Source organism: Podarcis muralis, chromosome 10 (assembly GCF_964188315.1).
Source record: "Podarcis muralis chromosome 10, rPodMur119.hap1.1, whole genome shotgun sequence".
Taxonomy (NCBI): Eukaryota; Metazoa; Chordata; class Lepidosauria; order Squamata; family Lacertidae; genus Podarcis; species Podarcis muralis.
The window spans coordinates 11,759,858-11,781,936 of record NC_135664.1 but is presented as its reverse complement, the minus strand read 5'-3'; the positions used below and the strand labels follow the sequence as shown (position 1 = coordinate 11,781,936).

Genomic DNA, 22,079 nt, shown 5'->3' with positions numbered 1-22,079 from the left:
CCATAGGCAGTTTTCTGAGGGTACCCATGCCATTGACAGGGGCCCTTGGCCAGTAAAGCGAGATGAGCGCCGCAACCCCAGAGTCGTTCGCGACTGGACTTAACTGTCAGGGGTCCTTTACCTTTAGTTTTAATTGTAAAAGCAGAATAAAATTCAGGAAATGCTAGCTGAATACACTAATATTCAAGTTTGATTAGCTTTTTTGTTACTAAGAGCAAATTATGTTTCCACATCATTATTCCATACTCATAGCGATGCTGATAAAGTGTTAAAGTACTTACTTTGAAGTACTGTTCTTTCTACCCTTGCAGCTTCCTACAAACAATTACAGAAGATGTGCTTTTAAACTACTAAGATGGACAACTGTGAAAATTCTGGTTTCATCATTCTTTCTTGCCATGCCGTTTCAAACATAAAAATGATAAGCACATGGAGGAATGTAATTAGATATTCCTTAAGTTGTGCAACTCCCATCTTCCATTCAGCTCTTCCCAAACAACCATCTGGTGGTTCAAGCCCGTTGTAAGCTATCCTGTTGTTATAGCGAAACAATTCCATAAGAAGATTAGATATTAGTTTAAGCTGCCTTGGTACAACTGAGTAAGCTTGAGCCTGCAGATATAGAAATGCTAAATCCACTTGCATTATCATTTCATAAGCAATGTGAAACTCAAGAGCTTTCTGGAATTGTTAAAAGGCTTCCGTCTACACATAAGTCTATTTCACAGACAAGCCAAATCTGTTTATTTTTGAATAGAAGCACCCTTGGTTATTTTTAAATCATAGTGTAATAAATACATTAGGGCATTAGAATTATTAGAAGTGAAAGTGAGAGAAAAGAGGAACAGTGAATCCTCCTGTCTCCAGCAAATTTGTAATGAAATTTAAATTCAATCTAATTCAAAATCATTTACCTTTTGTCACTGCGCAAAAGCATACTTTCCATCAGTTCAGAATATAGATGGCCTCTCAAGCGGCATTAAAAATTACTCTGTCTCTTTTGATTTAATGTTAATTTTCCCATTTTAAGAAAGTAGCCTGTGGTCATTTTATTTAGGGCACTATGGTAAACTGGTTTTTGATGGCATCAAGCTCTGTGTGGGTAATTTGTAGTATTTTAAATCTGCACTTTCAGTATCTGAGCACATATCATATTTTTTTTCACAGACTCCTTTATGCCTTGAGACACCATTAAGCAGGTGGGGAAAAGTGACACTTTGAATTTACCCTGCATGTTGAAGTTTACTTCAGCATTGGGGATTTCAACAAAACCTGTTCATCTTTTAAATTCCTTCTGGATACCGTCCAGAGGAAAATTTAAAAGGGTATATTATCCTTTTGTTTCGGTTCCTTTCCAATGAGCAATTCAGGTTTTTTTGTAGTTCCAGGATGATATTTGATATAGCAAGCACTGCAGAATTAAATGTCATTTCCATTAAGAACTATAAACACATAACTACTTGACTAGCCCTGATCCAGTTCTACAGACAGGGCTTTCATCAACAATGAGGAACCAAACTATATACTGATTAACAATTGCACACATAATGTTTTTAAAGCAACAGAATGGTGATGTTCCTATGCATAGACAAATGCTGACACATAAAGTTACTGTTTTGGGTTTATGAGAACTTGCTTCTCCAAAACCCATCGGTGTAATTAACAATCTAGGAGGATGTTTTTTCTTGCTCCAGACCCCACAGAATACCTTTCCTCTAGTTACGTTCCTCTTCCTTTCCCTTTTGGAGAGAAGTCCAGGCAGGTACATAGACCTAATAGTCTTCCACTATTTTCTCAGCTGCACCTGTATCAAAGCAGACCAAGCTCAGGGCACCTAGAGGACAGAACAACCAACTCAGCCAAGTTGCGTCATAAACTACAGTGGTACCTCGGGTTACAGATGCTTCAGGTTACAGACGCTTCAGGTTACAGACTCCGCTAATCCAGAAATAGTACCTCAGGTTAAGGACTTTGCTTCAGGATGAGAACAGAAATTGCGCGGCAGCGGGAGGCCCCATTAGCTATATACTATTAGCTGTATACAGTGGTACCTCAGGTTACATATGCTTCAGGTTACAGACTCCGCTAACCCAGAAATAGTGCTTCAGGTTAAGAACTTTGCTTCAGGATGAAAACAGAAATCGTGCTCCGGCGGCGCGGTGGCAGCAGGAGGCCCCATTAGCTAAAGTGGTGCTTCAGGTTAAGAACAGTTTCAGGTTAAGTACTGACCTCCGGAAGGAATTAAGTACTTAACCCGAGGTACCCCTGTATAGTTAATTAAAGGGAGCTGAAAAGACCCCTCCAACCAGCTACTATTTTAGCAGGTTACCAGGGAGTAGGGGAAAGACTTGTGGATTTTATCAAAAGCCTCCCTACCTCCCAACCCCATTTGAGCACAGGCAACATGCTTCTCAGCTGACAGGAATGCACTGGGCCTGAGGAAGCTGGGAAATAGGAGCAGCACGAAAGCCAGTTAGCTGTGGACTGTATCCTTTTCAAAATGCAGGTGGAGAATGGAAAAGATGCTTCATTCAAACTCACTCCAGGATGAAAACAAACATGTAAGAGTTTGAGTCTTTTATCCAAATATACTACCTTTCTATCTTCAACGAGTTTAAGGAACTTTCAAAGGTGTTACACACATTCTAAAATGGGGGCATCCCTGAATAATTCCACAGCAAAATTCTTTGTGAACAGGTAGAACAGCCTTTGTATGTTGTTGATGAATTCTGCACCACACTTTAGAACTAGCTTGCAATGTGAAAAGATATCAAGGTAGTCTCTACTTGGTTTATGACACAAAATAAAGCAACAGGCGTTCCAAACTAAAGAAAGAGTATATATGCCATTGAAGGGGTCAAAGGGTTATAGGCTTGCTTTTTAGAAAATGTTGTCTACTTCCACTCCTTCATGTTAGACCATCTTTGTACAAATAAAATGTTTTACTGTATCTTAGCCTCTCCTAACTCCATGGGAAACATATGGTCTACTACTGAGCAACATTCCCTCTTTTGCAATCCGGAAGAACTTGAAGTATAATTAGAATTTCAGCATAGCATTATTGTGTGTTATGGCATTACAAGTGACAGGTCACTACCAATAACAGGAAATAGGATGTTTGTTATTCTCTTCTAAACATCTGTTGCATAAAATATAATTTGCTTGGTTGTACACGCTGTATCTCCTATGAGTCAATTAAGTATTATTTTGAATGCAAATGAATCCATTGGTTTCTAAAACCTGAATATTGCCTAAAAATAATTGTTCTAAACATTTCCTACCGATTCCTTGAATATCAAGAGAAGAGCAGTTTAGTAACACGTTATGAGAGTGGAAAGATTAGAGAAGGAACCATAGTGTCTCTGATCACCAAGAAGAATATTAAAGAAAGCAGTTAATATGTTGTTAAAGGAACTTGGATGTGTAAGAACATATGTTGTTTTACTTAATTTTTATCAACTTAAAAGTAAAAATGCCTATACGCTTTCAGTTGGGTTTAACATGCCATCTGGTTTAATCATTCCTTAGGTACGATGCTATAAAGTTAATAGCAATGATGTTGCTAAGCCATGAGGATGAATGTTTTCATCGCAATATTCAATGAAGGCTATTACTTCTAAACCCATTGACTCTGGGATCAGCGTAACAACCTTCTGTGTCTGTGTCCCATTGCTGCTGTTGCTTAGTAGATGCTGCCTCTGAACTGTCACCTTTAAAAACTTCATTATCTTTACAAGTGAATGTTTTGAAATTTCAATATGTAATGTAGTGATTTTAAACTAGAAGCCAGCAATGCAAGTGGTCTGCAGTCAACCTACAGATTCTGTCAGTTGTTCCCCTGCTGCAAGCCTATGAGATGGAATGAATTATGAATGTTTAATAAAATTGTGAGTTTTTAATATGAAGCAAAAAAGCTAAACATGTATAGAGCAAAATTTGACTTGATGACTTAGCTATTAACTGTAGATGTCACCAATCACAGAGGACTGGGGGAGGCGGGGTCCACCTCAAAGTAGATGTCTTATTACAAAAGAATTTCAGAAACAGTCTGGAAAGAGAAGTTGCTGAATTGCAACTTATTACCAAACTTAAAACCATGGAGAGACCTGGTCTGAATAGAGACATTGGATTCTTTTCTCATTATACACAATAAAACTATTTTTAGCCATCTCACCCCTTCCTTTTTCCTGTAAGACCAATTGCAGTCATTAACAGTCGTCAACAGGTTTACCACACCTATCAGTCAATCACCCATTCCCACCACCCTTCTGAGTAATACCCCTCCCCACCCTCTCACTATATATAAGGGTCTGGTGACATCTGTTTCAGTGTATCTGAAGAAGTGTGCATGCACACAAAAGCTCATACCAATAACAAACTTAGTTGGTCTCTAAGGTGCTACTGGAAGGAATTTTTTATTTTATTTTATTTATTTTATGTTGTTTCTGTATATGCATGTTAGTGCAAATCACTTGGCTGGAGAACAGCACGGCAAAATTCAAAGGACAGCTGTGTTTTGATTCGTGTGTTGATTCAAAAATATGTGAATTAGGTAGGTTCTCCTTTAAATGCAAACTGAAAGGTGAAATCAGAGCTTTTGTGTGTTGCATTTTGCACAGGGCTTAGTACTGCAGATATGATTGCAATATTGAATGTATTGGATGGCAAGCACCTCTGCCCTGCAAACCACTTGTAATTAATTATTAGCTGTTTTGTATTTATTTCCTTTAATTCTCTGTGGCCAACTTTTAGACAAGGCTTCATTTCTGAAATTTACAGAAGAAAGGCCTTGCTGATTTCCTTCCCATGGAAGGCTGGGAATGTTGCACACACCACAACAGCAAGGAGTGTAGCTGTGGCATGTAAGCAGGGAGATATTCACAAAAGCAAATGCAGATAGCTGAGAAACAAACAAACATGTGTTATGTGCCGGTGTAGTTGCTCGAGAACAAACAGGCAAGACTCCCACTGGTCTTTTCCAGGCTTTATTATCTGTGCAGTGCAGAGCGTCTCAAGTCCATATCTGCTCAGTCGCTAGCAGAATCTGGGAGTGGGCGGTCCTTAAACTTTCCCCAGCATAACAGTCTTTCGACCCCCATCCTTCTCCTCCCCTCTCTGCGCTTTGCTCAGGCTCCATGTTGCGGCTCTCTCAAGCATCTTCCGATCCCTGCATCCCTTCCGCACTGGAGGCGGGGTTTCCCTCCTCGCCGGAGGAAGAGCTGCTTCGCACGATCTTCGGAGGCTCCCTCTAACCCAACTGCCCTTCCACCTCTCGCCTCTGAGCTGATGGCAGTTCCCTGACAACATGTTTGACTGCACACTAGTTCCAGAGCATTTGGACACACGCAAAAAACCCAGTAATGTTTTGTAAGCGCTTTATCTTGCCAATGCAATCTTTTTCCCTCCCCCAAGGTTCTTCTTAGGTGTGGTTTTAGTCAGACTCATGTAATGCATGTCTTTATTCTGTGGGTGGATTATCTCGTCTTGAATCGTGGGGCTGGGTGGTTTCCTCCACTTATCTCATCCTCCCAGCATAACATCTGTAGAATGAAAGAATCTTGGGTTGCTGACTAGGTAACATACTGCCTTCATCATCCCCACAATTAGCCACACTTCCCAAGCAGCAGCACAAAAACCATACATCCCCAAAAATCACATCGAGCAATTTAGAACCTTGGGAAAGAACAGAACATTTCTGATTAGCCACAAGGTTGGTAGCAATTATGAGATGAACAAGATCATGCATTGCAAGATTCAGAGAAAACTTGAATTTGTTCCCAACATTTCTATAGGCATTTTTCCTGCTAAATAACCGGCATCTTTGTTTTTATAAATAGAAACAAGCAAAACTTGTTTATTTACTAGGCAGTTATAATCCTAGTTTGACAGTATGAAAAGAAAAAGGTATAGAGGGTGAACCAAATGCTTTGAGCAGGGATAACTGGTGTTGATAATTTGCAGCTAACATGTTGCTAGCAGCTACTGATTTTTTTTAAAAAAAGAAAACAAACTTTAATTTCTGCAATATTTAGATATTTTAGTTATTAACCTGTATGTAAATACATATCTGGAATAAAAATAATCAAGACTGTTAAAGCGTTGTCTTCCCAATACTAAACGGTAGGAAATGAATTGAAAAGATGAGAACATTAAGATGCCGGGTTTGACAAACTCAGAAACAAACAACTGATGACAATTGCAGCTCACCTGAGAAATGAATCAGCCAGTAGTGCTTGGCCCTTTAGCCTCTACAAAGATGCAGCCTGCTTAGATTTAATATGGAAAGCAGAAGGGATACAGCACCTACTTAGCCAAACATTGGTGCTGACACAAACAGAGAGAAAACACACATTGTGCTTCGTATAGGAGATAGGAGATTGTCTCTGGACTAATTGCAATCAGGTGAAAATACATACTTGGATTTTTTAAAATGAAGTAAAAATGCAAACATATTGAAGATGAAGAGAGAGAAAAGAACCTATATGGAAGTGAGAGCTGGACCATAAAGAAGGCTGAGCGCCGAAGAATTGATGCTTTTGAATTATGGTGCTGGAGGAGACTCTGGAGAGTCCCATGGACTGCAAGAAGATCAAACCTCTCCATTCTTAAGGAAATCAGCCCTGCGTGCTCACTGGAAGAACAGGTCCTGAAGCTGAGACTCCAATACTTTGGCCACTTCATGAGAAGAGAAGACTCCCTGGAAAAGACCCTGATGCTGGGAAAGATTGAGGGCACAAGGAGAAGGGGAGAACCGACGATGAGATGGTTGGACAGGGTTCTCGAAGCTACCAACATGAGTTTGGCTAAACTGCGGGAGGCCGTGGAAGACAGGAGTGCCTGGCGTGCTCTGGTCCATGGGGTCACGAAGAGTTGGACACGACTAAACAACAATAAAGTTACAATCAAAAATGTAACATTCTTCTACATGCCAATGAATGAGTTTCATTCTGGGGGGAAACAAAGTTTTCCTAGGCAGAAAGAAAGATCAACAGCAAGCCTAAAGTATGTTCTGACCTATTCATTTTTATGTTTTGGTCCTGGCGCTAAGCTTCCTCAGGATTTCACAGATATGTAGGGTAGTGCAGTGTTTCCCAACCTTGTGCCTCCAGCTGTTTTTGAACTACAACTCCCATCATCCCTGACTAGCAAGACCAGTGGCAAGGGATGATGGGAATTGTAGTCCAAAAACAGCTGGAGGCACAAGGTTGGGAAACACTGGGGTAGTGATACTGAGCCCATTGATTTACCTGTGGAAATAATTTTAAACAGTATAAACTGGAGGAGGTGTTTTCCCTCCTACTAGATAGGATCAAACCAGGATTTACGAAAAGCTCAGACTACATGATTAAGATGAAGTCCTTAGCAGGTTTAGCAAAAAAGAGGGTTGAGGCTTTGAAATCAACTACAACATAAGATTAGTTTTCAAAACTTAACAGTCTGAACATGCATAGCAGTGGTACATAAAATGAAATAGGGGCTACAATAAGCTCAGGACACCATAACCTAAATAATCATACTAGCACATAGATGTAATAGGATACCATGGTGAAATTCAATTTCCAGATTAAATGCACACTTAAGTTGAATGTAATATTATCCTTTATAATTTTTTTCGTTAGACAAACACTCTGGGCTTGTTTAGACATAATGCCCAGTGCTCTGATGATGAGCCTGCAAGGAGCCTCAGGTTCATATATTCACAATTTGCTCCTCCTCATCCAGGCTTGAGGCAAAGCATAGCTTGCTGTTTCACCCACAAGAAACTGCTTTGCAGAAGACAATGGAAGAGGAAGAGGAAGAAGAAGAAGAAGAAGTAGAAGAGGAGGAGGAGGAGTTTGGATTTGATATCCCACTTAATCACTACCCTAAGGAGTCTCAAAGCGGCTAACAATCTCCTTTCTCTTCCTCCCCCACAACAAACACTCTGCGAGGTGAGTGGGGCTGAGAGACTTCAAAGAAGTGTGACTGGCCCAAGGTCACCCAGCAGCTGCATGTGGAGGAGCGGGGAATCGAACCCAGTTCACCAGATTACGAGTCTACTGCTCTTAATCCCAAATGTGTAATCCCAAATTTGAAGAGGAGCTGTAGCTCAGTAGTAGAGAATCTGGCTTGCATGCAGAAAGTCCCAGATACAACCTCTAGCATGTCCAGGTAAGACTGTGGAAAACACTTGACTGCAACCCTGGAGAACAGCTGCCAGTCTCTGTGCTGGGTGGACCAATGGCCTGACTTCCTCTGTAGTAGGTTCAGTCTACATTTGACCCAACCCTCACTTAGCCACTCAAAAAAAAAAAAAAATTAAAATAAGCTTAAGCAACCAAGCTGTTGCTCCTATATACTTCAAAGTGATGTTTATAAAATTAATATTAATTGGTACATGCACATCTTGCAATAGGAGGAATGTCATAAATATAGATAAGAGAAAAGGAATAAAGAGGTACCTCTAAACATGCACACACACACACACGGTGGCATTCTTAGACTGTGGAGCATCAGTTTCCATGGAAGCAAGAATGATCATATAATGAACTAAATTGTCAGTCCTAGGTATTTGGCTCAATATAAATGGGGGTGGAAATGATTAATTCATATATGGTGTCATTCATGCACACACAACCTCAAATGCCATCTGGTATGACTGCTTCGTTTCTCATCACAACCCTAAATAGAAACAGAAATACTATGGTTGGCTATATAATTTTTCCTCTATGTGTCATGAAGACGTTATTTATAGGCCTATAATAAATATAGTAAAGTTTTAAAAGAGTACTACAACATGTCACGAGTCTTATCTTAAAAAAAATCATTTTCTCTACTATCATCAGTGTTTACACACACACACACCAATATTATAAAGGCGAGATGAACATATATCACTTGATCTTTCTTCACAGGACCACTGAGGTGGCAGCTGAATGTGTGAACTAAAATGCTCTAAGAAAGCACTGAATTGGACATGTGGAATGAAATTAAAGTTATAACTTTGGTGTTATAAATTGCACATCTGAATGAGGCATCTCAGATTCAGAAATAGCTCCTTCAAATTCTGAAACGGCTCATTCATACGTGACACTGTACGCATCAAATAATGACCATACATTGTGAACCATTCCTTAATTCCCATTAGCAATGAAATTTGACACAAAATAGAAATATACAAGGTAAGATGACAGTACAATGTAAGGTCAGTTCATTGTTTATTATTCAATGCTGTAGAACAAGTCCTATTCTCATGCAAGGACAGTCTGGAAAATGGTAATGGTACAGTTATCCAGAGACACCAACACACAGAATCATAGAATCATAGAGTTGGAATAGACCACAAGGGCCATCGAGTCCAACCCCCTGCCAAGCAGGAAACACCATCAGAGCACTCCTGACATATGGTTGTCAAGCCTCTGCTTAAAGACCTCCAAAGAAGGAGACTCCACCACACTCCTTGGCAGCAAATTCCACTGTCAAACAGCTCTTACAATCTTCTAGAACAGAAATAGAAAACCCAAGCCCTATAATTTTATACAGGCTACTTGCTCAGCTGAAAAGCCCTTGTTTGGAAGGTGCAAAGTTGGAGACATTTCTATGATTGAAGAGCCTGAACAAAGGTGAAATCTGAGGCAAGTTTACTTGCAGCAATTGTATTCCCAGCAGCTGTTTGGTGGCATTCTTTTTAAAACACAAAGGATTCCAAAACAAGAGTGGGGGGTGGATTCTCATTTTGATTTGTCTCCATTTTTTATGCTGCATGGATCACTTCTGAAGCCAAATTGGACTCAGGGCAAGGCTTCCTAAACCTACTCTAGGTAGGGCAGAAACAATGGGACCATGAAACAAACGGAAGCAAAAAATGATGAGCAGGATAGATGGTTTTGCAAGAAATTATCCTCCCACAGAAACTCTGCTTATGGGCAGATGTTCTAAAAAGTATTTATATTGCCACCACTTCTCTTTTTTAAAAAATAAATAAATTCATTTTTATTAAATTTTCCACTTTAACAATCCAATCAAATCACATGAAATATTCCAAATTATACATATACAGTGGTACGCTTCAGGTTACATACGCTTCAGGTTACAGACTCTGCTAACCCAGAAATAGTGCTTCAGGTTAAGAACTTTGCTTCAGGATAAGAACAGAAATCATGCTCTGGCGGCGCGGCAGCAGCAGGAGGCCCCATTAGCTAAAGTGGTGCTTCAGGTTAAGAACAGTTTCAGGTTAAGAACGGACCTCCAGAACGAATTAAGTACTTAACCCAAGGTACCACTGTACATATAAAATAATCTGAATATTCTGCCAAATTATAAAATTTTAATAGGACTTCCCATGCTTCAAGTTCGGAGGGTTCTGATCATCTCATACTGCTTTTCATAGTCACTTCCAATGGTTCCTCCAATTCTTTCTGTTGTTAACCTTCCTTCTTTCACAGCCTCTGAGTCGTTCCCACAAGCAAGTTAAAACAAGCAATGATGTGTTTCTGTGTGGATTTTATGCCTACGATTCCCCCTAATGCCACCATTTCTCAGTGGCCAGTCTGTCCCTGACACCTGGAAAAGCCTCTCCTCCTCCAAGAGGGGAGGTGTTGTGGGCGGGATGCGATTTCTGCGTCACGCAGGGGGCATTATGCCCCCTGCCCCACTCTCCTGGCTGGCGCACCAGGCCCACAGGTAAGCGCCCAACCAGGTGGCTTGGAGGGGGCGTGGTTTGCGGTTTAAGGTACCGCTGCATCAGATATTCCGCCTCACTTTTCACCTTCTCATCGCGAGTCAATCTGTCGTGGTCCAATGCCTAAGCCAATACCTTCTCACTTGCTGTAATCAATAAAGTCGTGGCCTTTTCTTGCCCATTAACCTTATACACTGTGTCTTCATTCCACAAAGCGGGGATCGGGTCCTCGAACCACAACCTTCCTTCTTTAGCCATGTTTGCAAGAACAGTTTTGGTAATTGAGGGGTAAAGAGCAAACATTGTGCACCTGTTTAAAGATAATGCCTTTCCGACTACTGAAGATTAGATGGATGAGAACTGAGGGCATGTGCAAAAGGAATTCTTCAAATTAACCTTGGTTATCATACTATACATTAACACATAATCAACTGCTTCGCCCTTTCTCCCCAGAATATTTTGAATGTCAGTTTGGATGCCGTGCCTGACAGGTGGCATTTTGCAGAGGTCATTAATTTTAAAGTACCTTTTCTAATTCAAAAGTATGCCCCCTTTTTATTTTTATTTTTAAAAAGAGCAGCTGGGATGTCTCATAAAAGATATGGGCATTTTTATGATTTGCTTTTCTAATATGATAAAATGATCATCATCATAATATCTATAATAAGCTTGACTGAGAAACAGACTGAAAAGGAAAAACTGATGTGTATTCAGGCAGGGGAGAAAGAGAGAGAGAGAAGAAAAATATGGATATGTATATAGCAAAAGTATTGTAATAGGGTTCCCCTGTAGAAAGGTAGTGGCACAGAAGAAGGCAAAAACATTACTAAAAAAAAGAGATTTTTTTTACCCAATGTTTTATTCCTAGAGCACTTTCTTGTATTTGGCATAAGACAACGGTGACCTTGTATCAAGAAAGCCTTTCAACAAACTACACAAAGGACACTAGTAGTTTCAATTCAGCTTATTGGAAACGGCAAATGTTCACATTTCATTATATACTATGTCAATGCTATGCCTTTCCCACACCTTTTCCAAAACTGAGCCTTGCTTAAATCTAACAAGATATAACAGTATCCCTTGGCCGTTCATACTGTTCCCCAAAGCAATATCTCAGCTGCATGGGAACTAGTGCTGCAGACCCCCTTCCAATGCCAATCTGGCAATATTATACATCTAAGAGCATTGCGTGTCGAGGTCCCCAACAAATAAACACACAATTCACTCAGAATTTTTGTGTAAGGTTTTTGGCATAATTTTGGCCACAACTTGATTAAAATACAAAAAATGTGAGTGGTTGCTTAGGCATTGGTTGCGACTATCTGACCCCGGATGGGGGCAGACTGACATTTCGCACAGCCGTGAAAGTCAGAAAAGGGGAAAGCATTTTGGGGATAGCAACGGAGCAGGGAACCTGCCCTCAGCCTTCCCCAAATGCTCCCAGGGGCTCCTGCATGACCCTAGCCCCTTGACAGGGTTCCAACAAAAGCAATGGCGAGCCCCTGTATTCCTTTAATGGAATACCCTTGCAGCAGCAGCAATTAGAGGGGCAGGCAGAGCCAATCCATGCCCCTCCACCAACCAAATCAAAAAACGAATGCCTAACCACAACCTTGGGACGTGGGTGGCACTGTGGGTTAAACCACAGAGCCTAGGACTTGCCGATCAGAAGGTCGGCGGTTCGAATCCCCGCGACGGGGTGAGCTCCCATTGCTCGGTCCCAGCTCCTGCCAACCTAGCAGTTCGAAAGCATGTCAAAGTGGAAGTAGATAAATAGGTACCGCTCCTGCGGGAAGGTAAACGGCATTTCTGTGCACTGCTCTGGTTTGCCAGAAGCGGCTTAGTCATGCTGGCCACATGACCCAGAAGCTGTACGCCGGCTCCCTCGGCCAATAAAGCGAGATGAGTGCCGCAACCCCAGAGTCGGTCACGACTGGACCTAATGGTTAACCACAACCTTACAAGTTGTGACGATTTGCTATGCAGTAGGCAAAAACCAAATGGCCCCAGCCAATCAGCCAAATGGACAAAATTCTTACCGGGCCCCTGCCCCAAGAGCAGACGACCGCATGACAGGCATAGCAAGGTCAACACGAACAACCCTAAATATAGGGAGGGAGGGAGGGAGGGCAATCCGATGCACGCAGCGGAAAGAGGAAGCTCAGGGGTTTTAAAACTTCAGGCTGTCAGTCATAAAATGGCAACATTAACATTAACATTAACATTACCCAACAACAAGGGAAGCCCAATCACAACAGTGGCCAACTACTTCTTTTGCCCGCCCAGTAACAGTGGGGTGATTTGTCAGCCCCCACTGCAACACGTGCTCTCCATGAAGGAGAACATGCTTAACTTCAGTTTTCCCTGTTTTAAATAGAATGTTTAGGAGTTTTCATATTTTCCTTAACAGAAAGCTGAGAGGCCTCTTCTGGACTGGAATCATGGTACAGGAAAGCTACTGTTTGCCCCAGAGGTAATACAGATGTATGGCAAAATAATGGCATGCCTCAGCAATGTTTTGTACTTCCCAGAAGTGAAGTAGGATCTCTATATGGCAGCACAACTGAAAGGAGGGACAGCTTTGTGGCTGCTCAGCAACCCAGACATCATGCCAGGTTGAGATGATGGGGAAGGGAGAATGAACACCAGAGTAGGGAGAGGGTGCAGAAGAAGAGCTCCATTGTGATGGGCAGGCCTAGATTGTAATCAGAGGGAATTGTTTTACTGGCACTCTCAAATCCCAATGCTTTGGCAGGGGTAGCTTTCAAGAGCAAAACTTGAAATATGCCTCTAAACTTAAGAGATATGCTAGGATGGGGATGGGGGAGATTAAGACCTCATTTGCAACTCACAGGTCTAGCTTGCAAAGAGGGAATTGTTTTACTTGAGATAGCAAATTCCTTGCAGATTTTCCATGGGAATACGGATAACCACCTTGAGAACAGGATGCTGAACTACATGGGCCTTTGGCCTGATCTGGAAGGGCTCTTGCATTCTTTTACAACTTTCCACCCCAAAATCAATGCTAAAGGTGTCTGGTATAAAAGCCCCTGGAGGGATTTGTCTGGAATTTGCCATGTTTCTTACCCAAAGGCACCCCTGTGGTGCCTGCAGTTTTGGACCAAGTAATCTACAAAAGAATGTGGGAGGTAAGGTGACTCCATTTTTATCCAGTCCCAAATTGCAACAGATTCTAAAAAGGGTGATACTTGTTTCAGTCACAAGCAAGATATGGTCTCTGACTTGCTCCATAGAATTGTAGAGTTGGAAGGGACCTTGAGGATCATCTAGTCTAACTTCCATATGGAGCCATCAGGGATTGAACTTGCAACCTTGGTGTTCTCAGCACCACACTCTAACCAACTAAGCTTTCCAGGCTCCAATATGTTTCCAGGTCTTGGGAGAAGAAAGTGGAGATACGGAACATTCTGTTAACATCTCCCAAGCTTTTTGCTAATTTTCATTTTGAAAACTCAAAAAAATAAAATAAAAATGAACCTTTTAAAACATTTGTTTGGAATGCTCCATTTAAGGCCAAACAATTAGATGCTTCTACATTCATTGCTCCCACACCACTCTGGTAATGTCTGCACCACTTAGCTATTGTACAAAGGGAAATGTCACTCTACGGTCATTACCAGTTTTTATTTCCAGTGTTGCAACTGTAGGGTTGCTTGTACAAACAAGTATACTAGAGCTGTTTTATGTCTGATCCTGTCCAATTTAATTTCCTGCCCTGCATTTAAAAAAATAAATAAGATGAGCTGGGTGTAGCGAACTTTCATTCATGCTGCAAGAGGGAAAATAGATGCAGTTGGACATGCAATCTGCACAAAGACTTCAGTTGATAGCAATGAAATGGCAGGGAGTCTGAGTTCCAGCTCTAAAAAGGTTCGAAATCTCTCCATTTCATCTCTATGGTAAAGGAGCTTCTGTGGGATAAAATTTGCAGCTTCATCACTGATCTTCACTTTCTGCATGGGGAATAAATAATGCAGTGAACTACTGTATTGTTGCAGCAGGAAACAGAAGCAGCTTTCCAAAAGTAGAAAATGCATGTGTGTACGGGGTTTTTTGGAAGCTCCAGAAATGAAGATGCTCCGCAGAGTGTCCGTAAATATGAAAACACTATAATCTAGAACAGCATAAAATTCCACGGAAATTGATGGTTCAGTTCCACAATTCCTAGATGATCAGTGCTCGAAACTCCCATTGTTCCAGGCACATTTTGCAACCGGGAATTTCCTTAGCGCAAACAGTTTCTGAGCTCTGGGCGCAATACTGCACCTAAGATTTCAGATTAAAACTACAGAGGGGAAGGAACGGAGGACCTTTTTCTGCCTCCCCGCTTCCAGCTACTCTCCGAAGACTGGAAAAGACACCTTCCTAAGAATATTAGGGGGATGGGCAGGGGAAGAACTAGACCTTGTGAAAAAAGAACATAATATTTTAGCTGCCGTTCATTCATTTTCAGCTTTGTATTCTTGTTATAAAAAAGCACGTCTAAACATTCTGCTGTTGTGCACATAACCTAGGCTTAAGGTGCCATTTAGCTCCCAGCTTTCATATTTCAGTTTCTAACACTGTAGGTGATTAGCAGTTTCTGTTGTCTGATGAAAATAGGAGGGATACATTGGAGTTATGATGGAAGGAAGGAATTCCTCACCCCCATGCAATGATGTGTTTTAAGAACATCATGTTTTAAGTTCTATGCATGATGTCTGCCTCCACATGGCTGCCTGTGTGTAGCACCAAAATCCTGAACTTCATGCAAGCTGCAGAAACTACGCTGTAGAAGTTGTAAGAACTAGTGCAGGGACAATTAAAACTAATTATATGCAGCAACTTTATTGTGAACATTATGAATGAATGAACTTACTTTATTCAGTCACAGACCAGCACAAGCAAACCATCTAAATAAACAGCATAACAGTATGAATCTAAGCGAATAATTATTAAATAAATGGGAGCAAAAACCAGCCTTAGATTAAAACATATACATAGAATACTTGATTAAGCATAAATAATGGATAAATAAAAACTAATAAGAAAAAATTTAAAAGACCAGCTAAAACAGCTATATGGGGTGGAGCTTCAATGATACAGATCTAACAATATGGGCTTTCATTTTAGGACTGATTTGTAGCATAGACCATCCTTCGACAAGCATCTATCATGGCAGATGAATATTATAGCATTCTAAAGATGGTTACATACAGGTCTTGTCTCCTGGAGCATTGCTGTTGTTCTCACACAGAATATTTATTTACTAGATAGGACTTAAAAATATATCAGCAACGTAACTGTAAATTAAGTAGTTTATATTATTTGACTATATAGTTCAACGTCAATTATCTAGGCTAATGGGAAATATTGACAATGTAGATATGTTTTACTTACAAACATGTACTTTATCACACTATTAACATATCTGATCTGTTGCACCACAAGCCCACATTAAGTATTTCTCTCTAGCCACTACAATTTAATGAACTTGTAGAATTAGATTATTTTAAGAGGGCAGTTGCCAATCACCTTGCATTCTGTTGCTGGAGCTACACAAGATCTACATTAATATGTTTATAATTTCAATTTATATTCTGCTTTTCTATGCATGGCACTCAAGGCAGCTAACAATACAGTAAAAATGCAGTCAGTGCAGGATGTATATAGAAACATGCACATAAGAAGCAGATAAGTCTACTCAGAACAATAATCGTCATCATATCAAATATCAGTTGATTAAAATATGCTGAGCAATAAATGAGGCAAATTAAACCAACAGTCAAAAGCCTTCTCTAAATAAAAATAGTTTATTTGTTCTCTAAATAAAAATTGCTTTTCTGCTGGAAGAAACAAAACAAAACAAATAGAGCTAAACAAATCTCCATATGGAAAAAGAGATACAAAAGCAAGGGTACAGCCACTGATGAAATCCTCTCGTTCCACAACTCAAGATATATTAGAACAGAAGAAAAAGCCCCTTTGGAAGATCTCCATACTCAGATGGGAGAAGATGGTCTTTAAAATACCCTGGTCCCAAGCTGCATAGGCTTTCCTATGTTAATGCGCTTTAAATTGTGCCCTAAAATGATTCAGTAGCCAGTGAACAGCATGTTCCCTATAACTGTTCCTGGTCAAAAATCAGGCTGTAGCAGCTGAAGTTTCCAAACAGTGCTTCAAAGGTAGTCCAACACAAAGCACATTGCAGAAGCCCAGACAAGATGCAATTACAACATATGTTAATCATGGCAAGATCAGACATCTTTAAGAGTCTGATAAGCTACTCAACACATTAAAAGAGTAGGGTTTTAAGTGCATCGTTTTGCTTTTTGAAAATGGAATATTACAGGATCTTTCACAAGCAAGCACATTTTAAAATATTTTATCACAGTTATTTTTTCCCTAGTTTCTGCCACTGCCTCCCACCTAGAGCCGCCTTAACTCTGGGTCTTTTTCCCTCCAGAGGAAATGCCTGACAAAGCTTTATCACTATAGCAACTAACCTAATTGGTCTAGTACAGGTCTCTGCTTCAGCCATTGGGTGGAGCCACTATCCTTAACTATAAGCCAGAATTTTAAGGGGGTGGCAGAAGAGAAACGATAAGATTATCATCTTAGGGCATACAAGTAACAGCTATCATGTCAATAAAGTAAACAATAAATAGCATTATAATTAGTGGTGTGTGGATTTAAATGCTTTTTGTAACACTTTTTACAAGCTAAATTTATCTGCTTCACTTCTTCATTAAAAAATACCCAGAATAGGAACATACCTTAATAGAGGAGAAAAGAGAAAGGAATAAGAGAAGCAACACTTTGAATTATGTTGAAAGGTTACTTCAATCTTTTACTTATCCATCATATGAAGTCTGTATTTTGGGTAATTTGCTGTAATTTAACTGCCTGTGTACTTTGGACTAAAGCTGTCCAATTTAAAATGCATTGATGTGTTTATATTAATGAACATAACATTAAGGATGCTGCAAATGTTCATATTGTTTACACTTCTTCGTTACAAGCATCACAAAAGTAATAACCAATGACTAATTCTTAAATGATTTGAATAAGAGACATTTAAAACAAACTGCCTCTGTTTCAATTCTTGAAGGGAATCTTCAAACATGTATACTATTACAGTGATGGGGCTTCATTAAAGTTAAATTAGCACACCTTTTCCCTATTTACACTTTTACAGAGGAATAGTCATTCATGTTTACACAGAAAGAAGTAGCTTGCTCCTAAGTAGATATGCACAGGATTATTATTATTCCTGGATAAAGACAAGCCAAAAACGTACTTCAAGCACTATAGCAGTCAGGTGATATGCAAATTATGCTTCAACATTCCAAAGTTGTGCATTCAAGTCAGTGAAGAATATAAGTGGCAGACTGTTGCAATGTTATATATTTTAGACTGCTTGGTGTTCGCTCAGAGTTGAATGGCATAATATATATACTGCCTGTTGACTAAGGTAGGTTTTGTTTGCAATTAAGTTATTCAGGAATTGTTCCTTTACAAAAACAAATGAGACTGCGTCTGTAGTTTATATCTATGTGCTGGGAAAAGACATGAAAACAATAATGTTATTGTTACACATTCTAAGGGAAGAAAACACATAATATCTAGATCAAATCTCTAGGAAATCTCTCTCTCACAGTTATTGAAGTTTTTCCTTCTGTAGGCGCAGGAAAACATCCTGGTCAGTGGTATTTAGAAATATCATGCCTATACACTGCATGTGCCCCCCCTTCTTACCACGCTTCTCTAATGTATGTTTAGCACAATATTTAAACAGCGTAATTTAAAGTGTCGCAGAGTACTCTTTGCAATTTCCAATATATTTATTGGTCCCAAAGGACACTTGAGCTACAATCCCATAAACTCTAAACATGAAGTAAGTCCCAATGAAAATCCAGGAAAACACACAGGAAATCATGTCGCTGAATGCTTACAAATGGAAATATTTTTTTTTAAAAAAAAACTTGAAAGCCTAGGGGGAAATCAACAAACTGAATGAACATTATGGTTTTAAACGATGAAATGTCAAGTGCTACTAGAATGTTTGGAAATTAGGACGAGTCTCTTTTATAGAGCCAATGACAGAAGATTCCAACTGTAATGGAATTCATTACAAAGACATGAAGCATCACAGCTCACTTCAGCTTCCTTACAGCCCTGGATGACGTATCCCACAAAAGGTTCAGAGAGAGAGAGAGTGCACAAAACAAAAAGTGTATGGGATACAATAGACACACTTCTGAAAGTCAACACTATTTCTATTCCCGGTAACCTAAGCATAGGCTGCAGCATGACTTTTGTACTCTATATTGTACTTCAACCTAAGAATTATTCCATGAAAGGATCTCAGTAACATACTGTACTGAGTGAGTTTTGCAACCACCATGGATTAAAAATACTGTAATAGCTAATATTAAGGGGGGGGAGATATAAGGAAGACCAACAGAGCAATCCTATTCCCACCTTCTCAAAAATAAGTCCTATTAAGCTCCACAGTACTTACTTACTTTCAGGTAAGTGTATAGGATTATAGAATGACACAAGTGCTCAACTGCATCATTTTCTGACACACCAAGGAAACTGCATTTCAAATCAATTTCAATTCAGATCAAATACAGCTCCCCCCCCTTCAGCCATACCAAATATGTTCATATTTGTACAAAAACTGTCACTGGTCAGAACTGTAAGCTTTGCAGTGTATGACTTCAGCCTTAGACTGGCCTTTATAAATGAAGCACATCTTATCTATCAACAATGCACAACCCTTCACTTACAGATACTCAGCTCCTAGTTTTAAGAAGTCTGAAACTAGCATATATATTTTTTTTAAAAAAATTTAGGGCACTGGTAACAGTCTTTCCAGAACGATGCTAAGGACATTCTAGTTTTGTCCTACTGCAGTTTTTCAGCCAGATAATTCCATTGCTATGTGTCGAGCCATAAATGATGCTAGTGGTACCAGGACATCTGTCACAAGAGCAAGTGAAACTCAGCGCAGGTATCGATCTACAATGAAGCACAGGTGGGGGGCTGGACCAAGACAGGTGAAAGAAAAACAGGCTTGCAATTACAGGAGTAAACAAAGTACCATCAAGGCAAGAATTCCACTGGTGTGCTCACATCCTCCAATAGGAAACACAGGCTTTCCACATTTCTTATTATTAGCATTAAAGTGTTTCGAAGAGAAGGAAGAGCATCTCACAGAGCTTCCTCTCTGTGGGATGGACTGCTTGGCACCATAGTTTAATATTAGCACATTGTGTGTGTTTTGACAACTTGGCCTCTCAGGCATAATGTTATCCCCACCTCCCAAAGAAGAAGAAAAAACCCACCAACCGCCCAAGCCAAAAAGGAAGTGGATTTGCCATCTGGCTGCGGCTGTTACTTACTGCAGTAGGCGATGAGGAGGCCAACCAAGATCATAATTGCCCAGAAAGTTGAGGACGCGCTTGGCAAAGCATTGGCATCTTTCCTGCTGATTCTCCTGGGAGATGGAGCCATTGAAACCACTGTGTCCCCCAGTGCAGGAAAAAAGCCCAAAACAGATACAAAACAAGGAGGGCAGGGCGGGTCAGGTGAGTCTCACCACCAGCCAGCTCTCCCTCCGAGTGACCGCCTTTCGCCACGTGTAATCCCAAAGAGAAACATCTTCCAGGCCGACCTCGGGTTCAGCATCCACAAGCAGCGAGGAGCATCTTCAGCCCAACGTAGCCATGGCACATTTTTTTACCTCTTTCTCCGATTCATTGGGAAGCGAGGAAGCGGGGGGTGGAAACACTGCAACTTTCCTCCTTCTCTTTCGAAGGGGCGAGCACTGGTTTCGCGGGAGGGGCAAAGTTATTTCGCTTCGGCGTCCAAAATCAGCATCTTCTCATTATTTTTATCATTCGCCCCTTTACGGAGAATCCAGGGAGGCTCCAGCAGAACAGATCGGCCAGGCGACTCCCCTGTGCGCCGGGGATGCCTCGCGGTCCAGCCTCCCCGTCGGCGAGAGGCACGTCTTCGCGAGTCCTGCGACGGGGGAACGGGACCCAGGCCGACACGCAAACGACCGCCTCGCACACATTCACACGCGCGCGCGCGCAAACCAGCCAGCCAGCCAGCGGCGTCTCCCTACGCCAAGACCGGGGAAGAGACGTCGTAACTCCACGAGGCGAAGAGAAGAAGCGGGCGCATCCTTCCAGCGAACCTGGCGGGAGAAGATGCCGGCGGAGCTGCTCGGAACCCCTCCGGGCGGTATTATCCGAGGGCCCTCCGCATTCCCTCGCCGCCTCCCTTCGGCACTTGTAGAGTCGTCAGCCTCCTCGCGGACCCCGGTGGCGGCTGTGGTGGCCGCAGCTGTCCTCGGTGAGGAGGAGGAGGAGGAGGTGGGGCGGCCGCGCCCACAGGTGCTGGCTCGCCCTCCGCAACAGACGGCGACGACGCGTATCCTCCCTCCCTCCCTCACCCTTTTGGGTCAAGTCAGGGCGCGCGCGACGGAGCCCCCTGGCCGCCGCCTTCTCCCGGGCGCCTTGCCCTTCTTCGCTCCGTCTTCAATCCGCAATGGGATAATTCCCGTCCTCCTACAGCTATCCGCTCCTTCTGCCCTCGTAGCTGGCAGTTCCGTCGACCGAGCGCTTGCCCGACAGCGCCTCTTCCTCCTCTGCCACTGTTTTGCTTTATATATATATAGTGAGGAGGGGGCTCCGAGGGCGAAGCCTGCGTCCCGTTCCCGCCCTCTTCTCTCTCTCTCTCTCTCTCTCTCTCTCTCTCTCTCTCTCTGTTTTTCTTGTCTTTTCCCGCCCGCTTTGGCGACGGCTGGAGCGCGAGTGGGAGAGACGCCAAGCGCCGCGCGCGCGCGCTCCAAATTCGGACTGCACGCGGCTGCTTGTCGTCGGCTTCGCCTCGCGCGCTGCGTCCCCTCCTTCTCCTCCTCTCCCGGCTGCGGCTTTTTTGGCGGGGGTGGGCGCCTCAAAAGAATCACACCGCACGCGCCGCGCGTGTGCGCGCGGACGGGGAAGCGGCCCCCTCCTCCCTGGAGGCCGAACTGCGCGCAAAGTTGAACGCGCCTTTGCAAAAGCGCGCGTCGCGACGCATTCGGTGCCGGGGCGCACGTTTTAAAGAACCTGTTTGTTGTTGTTTTTTAAAAAAAGTCTGCTCCAACGCTGCCACTTTCTGCCTGCCGCAGAAAAAAAGGGGCTGCTGCTAGTGAAACAGAGCGGGGATCCGCCCAGCATAGCAGTTTTTCCTCCTAGCACTGGAAAAGAGGGGCTGGTTAAAAGGGGAAGGGGTCCCCAAATGAAGTCCATCGAACCAGCGGCCCCACCTCGCCTGCCGCTTACATACCCTCCCAACATTTCTCTGCTGTTCCATGATAATGTGATTTATACCTCGCCCATTGACTAGGTTGCCCCAGCCA

General features: G+C 42.0%; 1 protein-coding gene across 1 annotated transcript in view; it reads right to left on the bottom strand.

Moving 5' to 3' along the window:
- TAFA5 (TAFA chemokine like family member 5) overlaps positions 1-21,641 on the bottom strand; it is a 279,463-nt gene extending 257,822 nt beyond the window's left edge. Inside the window, 1 exon segment of the mRNA XM_028745723.2 lies at positions 20,071-21,641. Within this exon segment, the coding sequence (XP_028601556.2) occupies positions 20,071-20,182 (112 nt within the window). The 5' untranslated portion in view covers positions 20,183-21,641.
- Between the last annotated feature and the right edge of the window lie 438 nt (positions 21,642-22,079).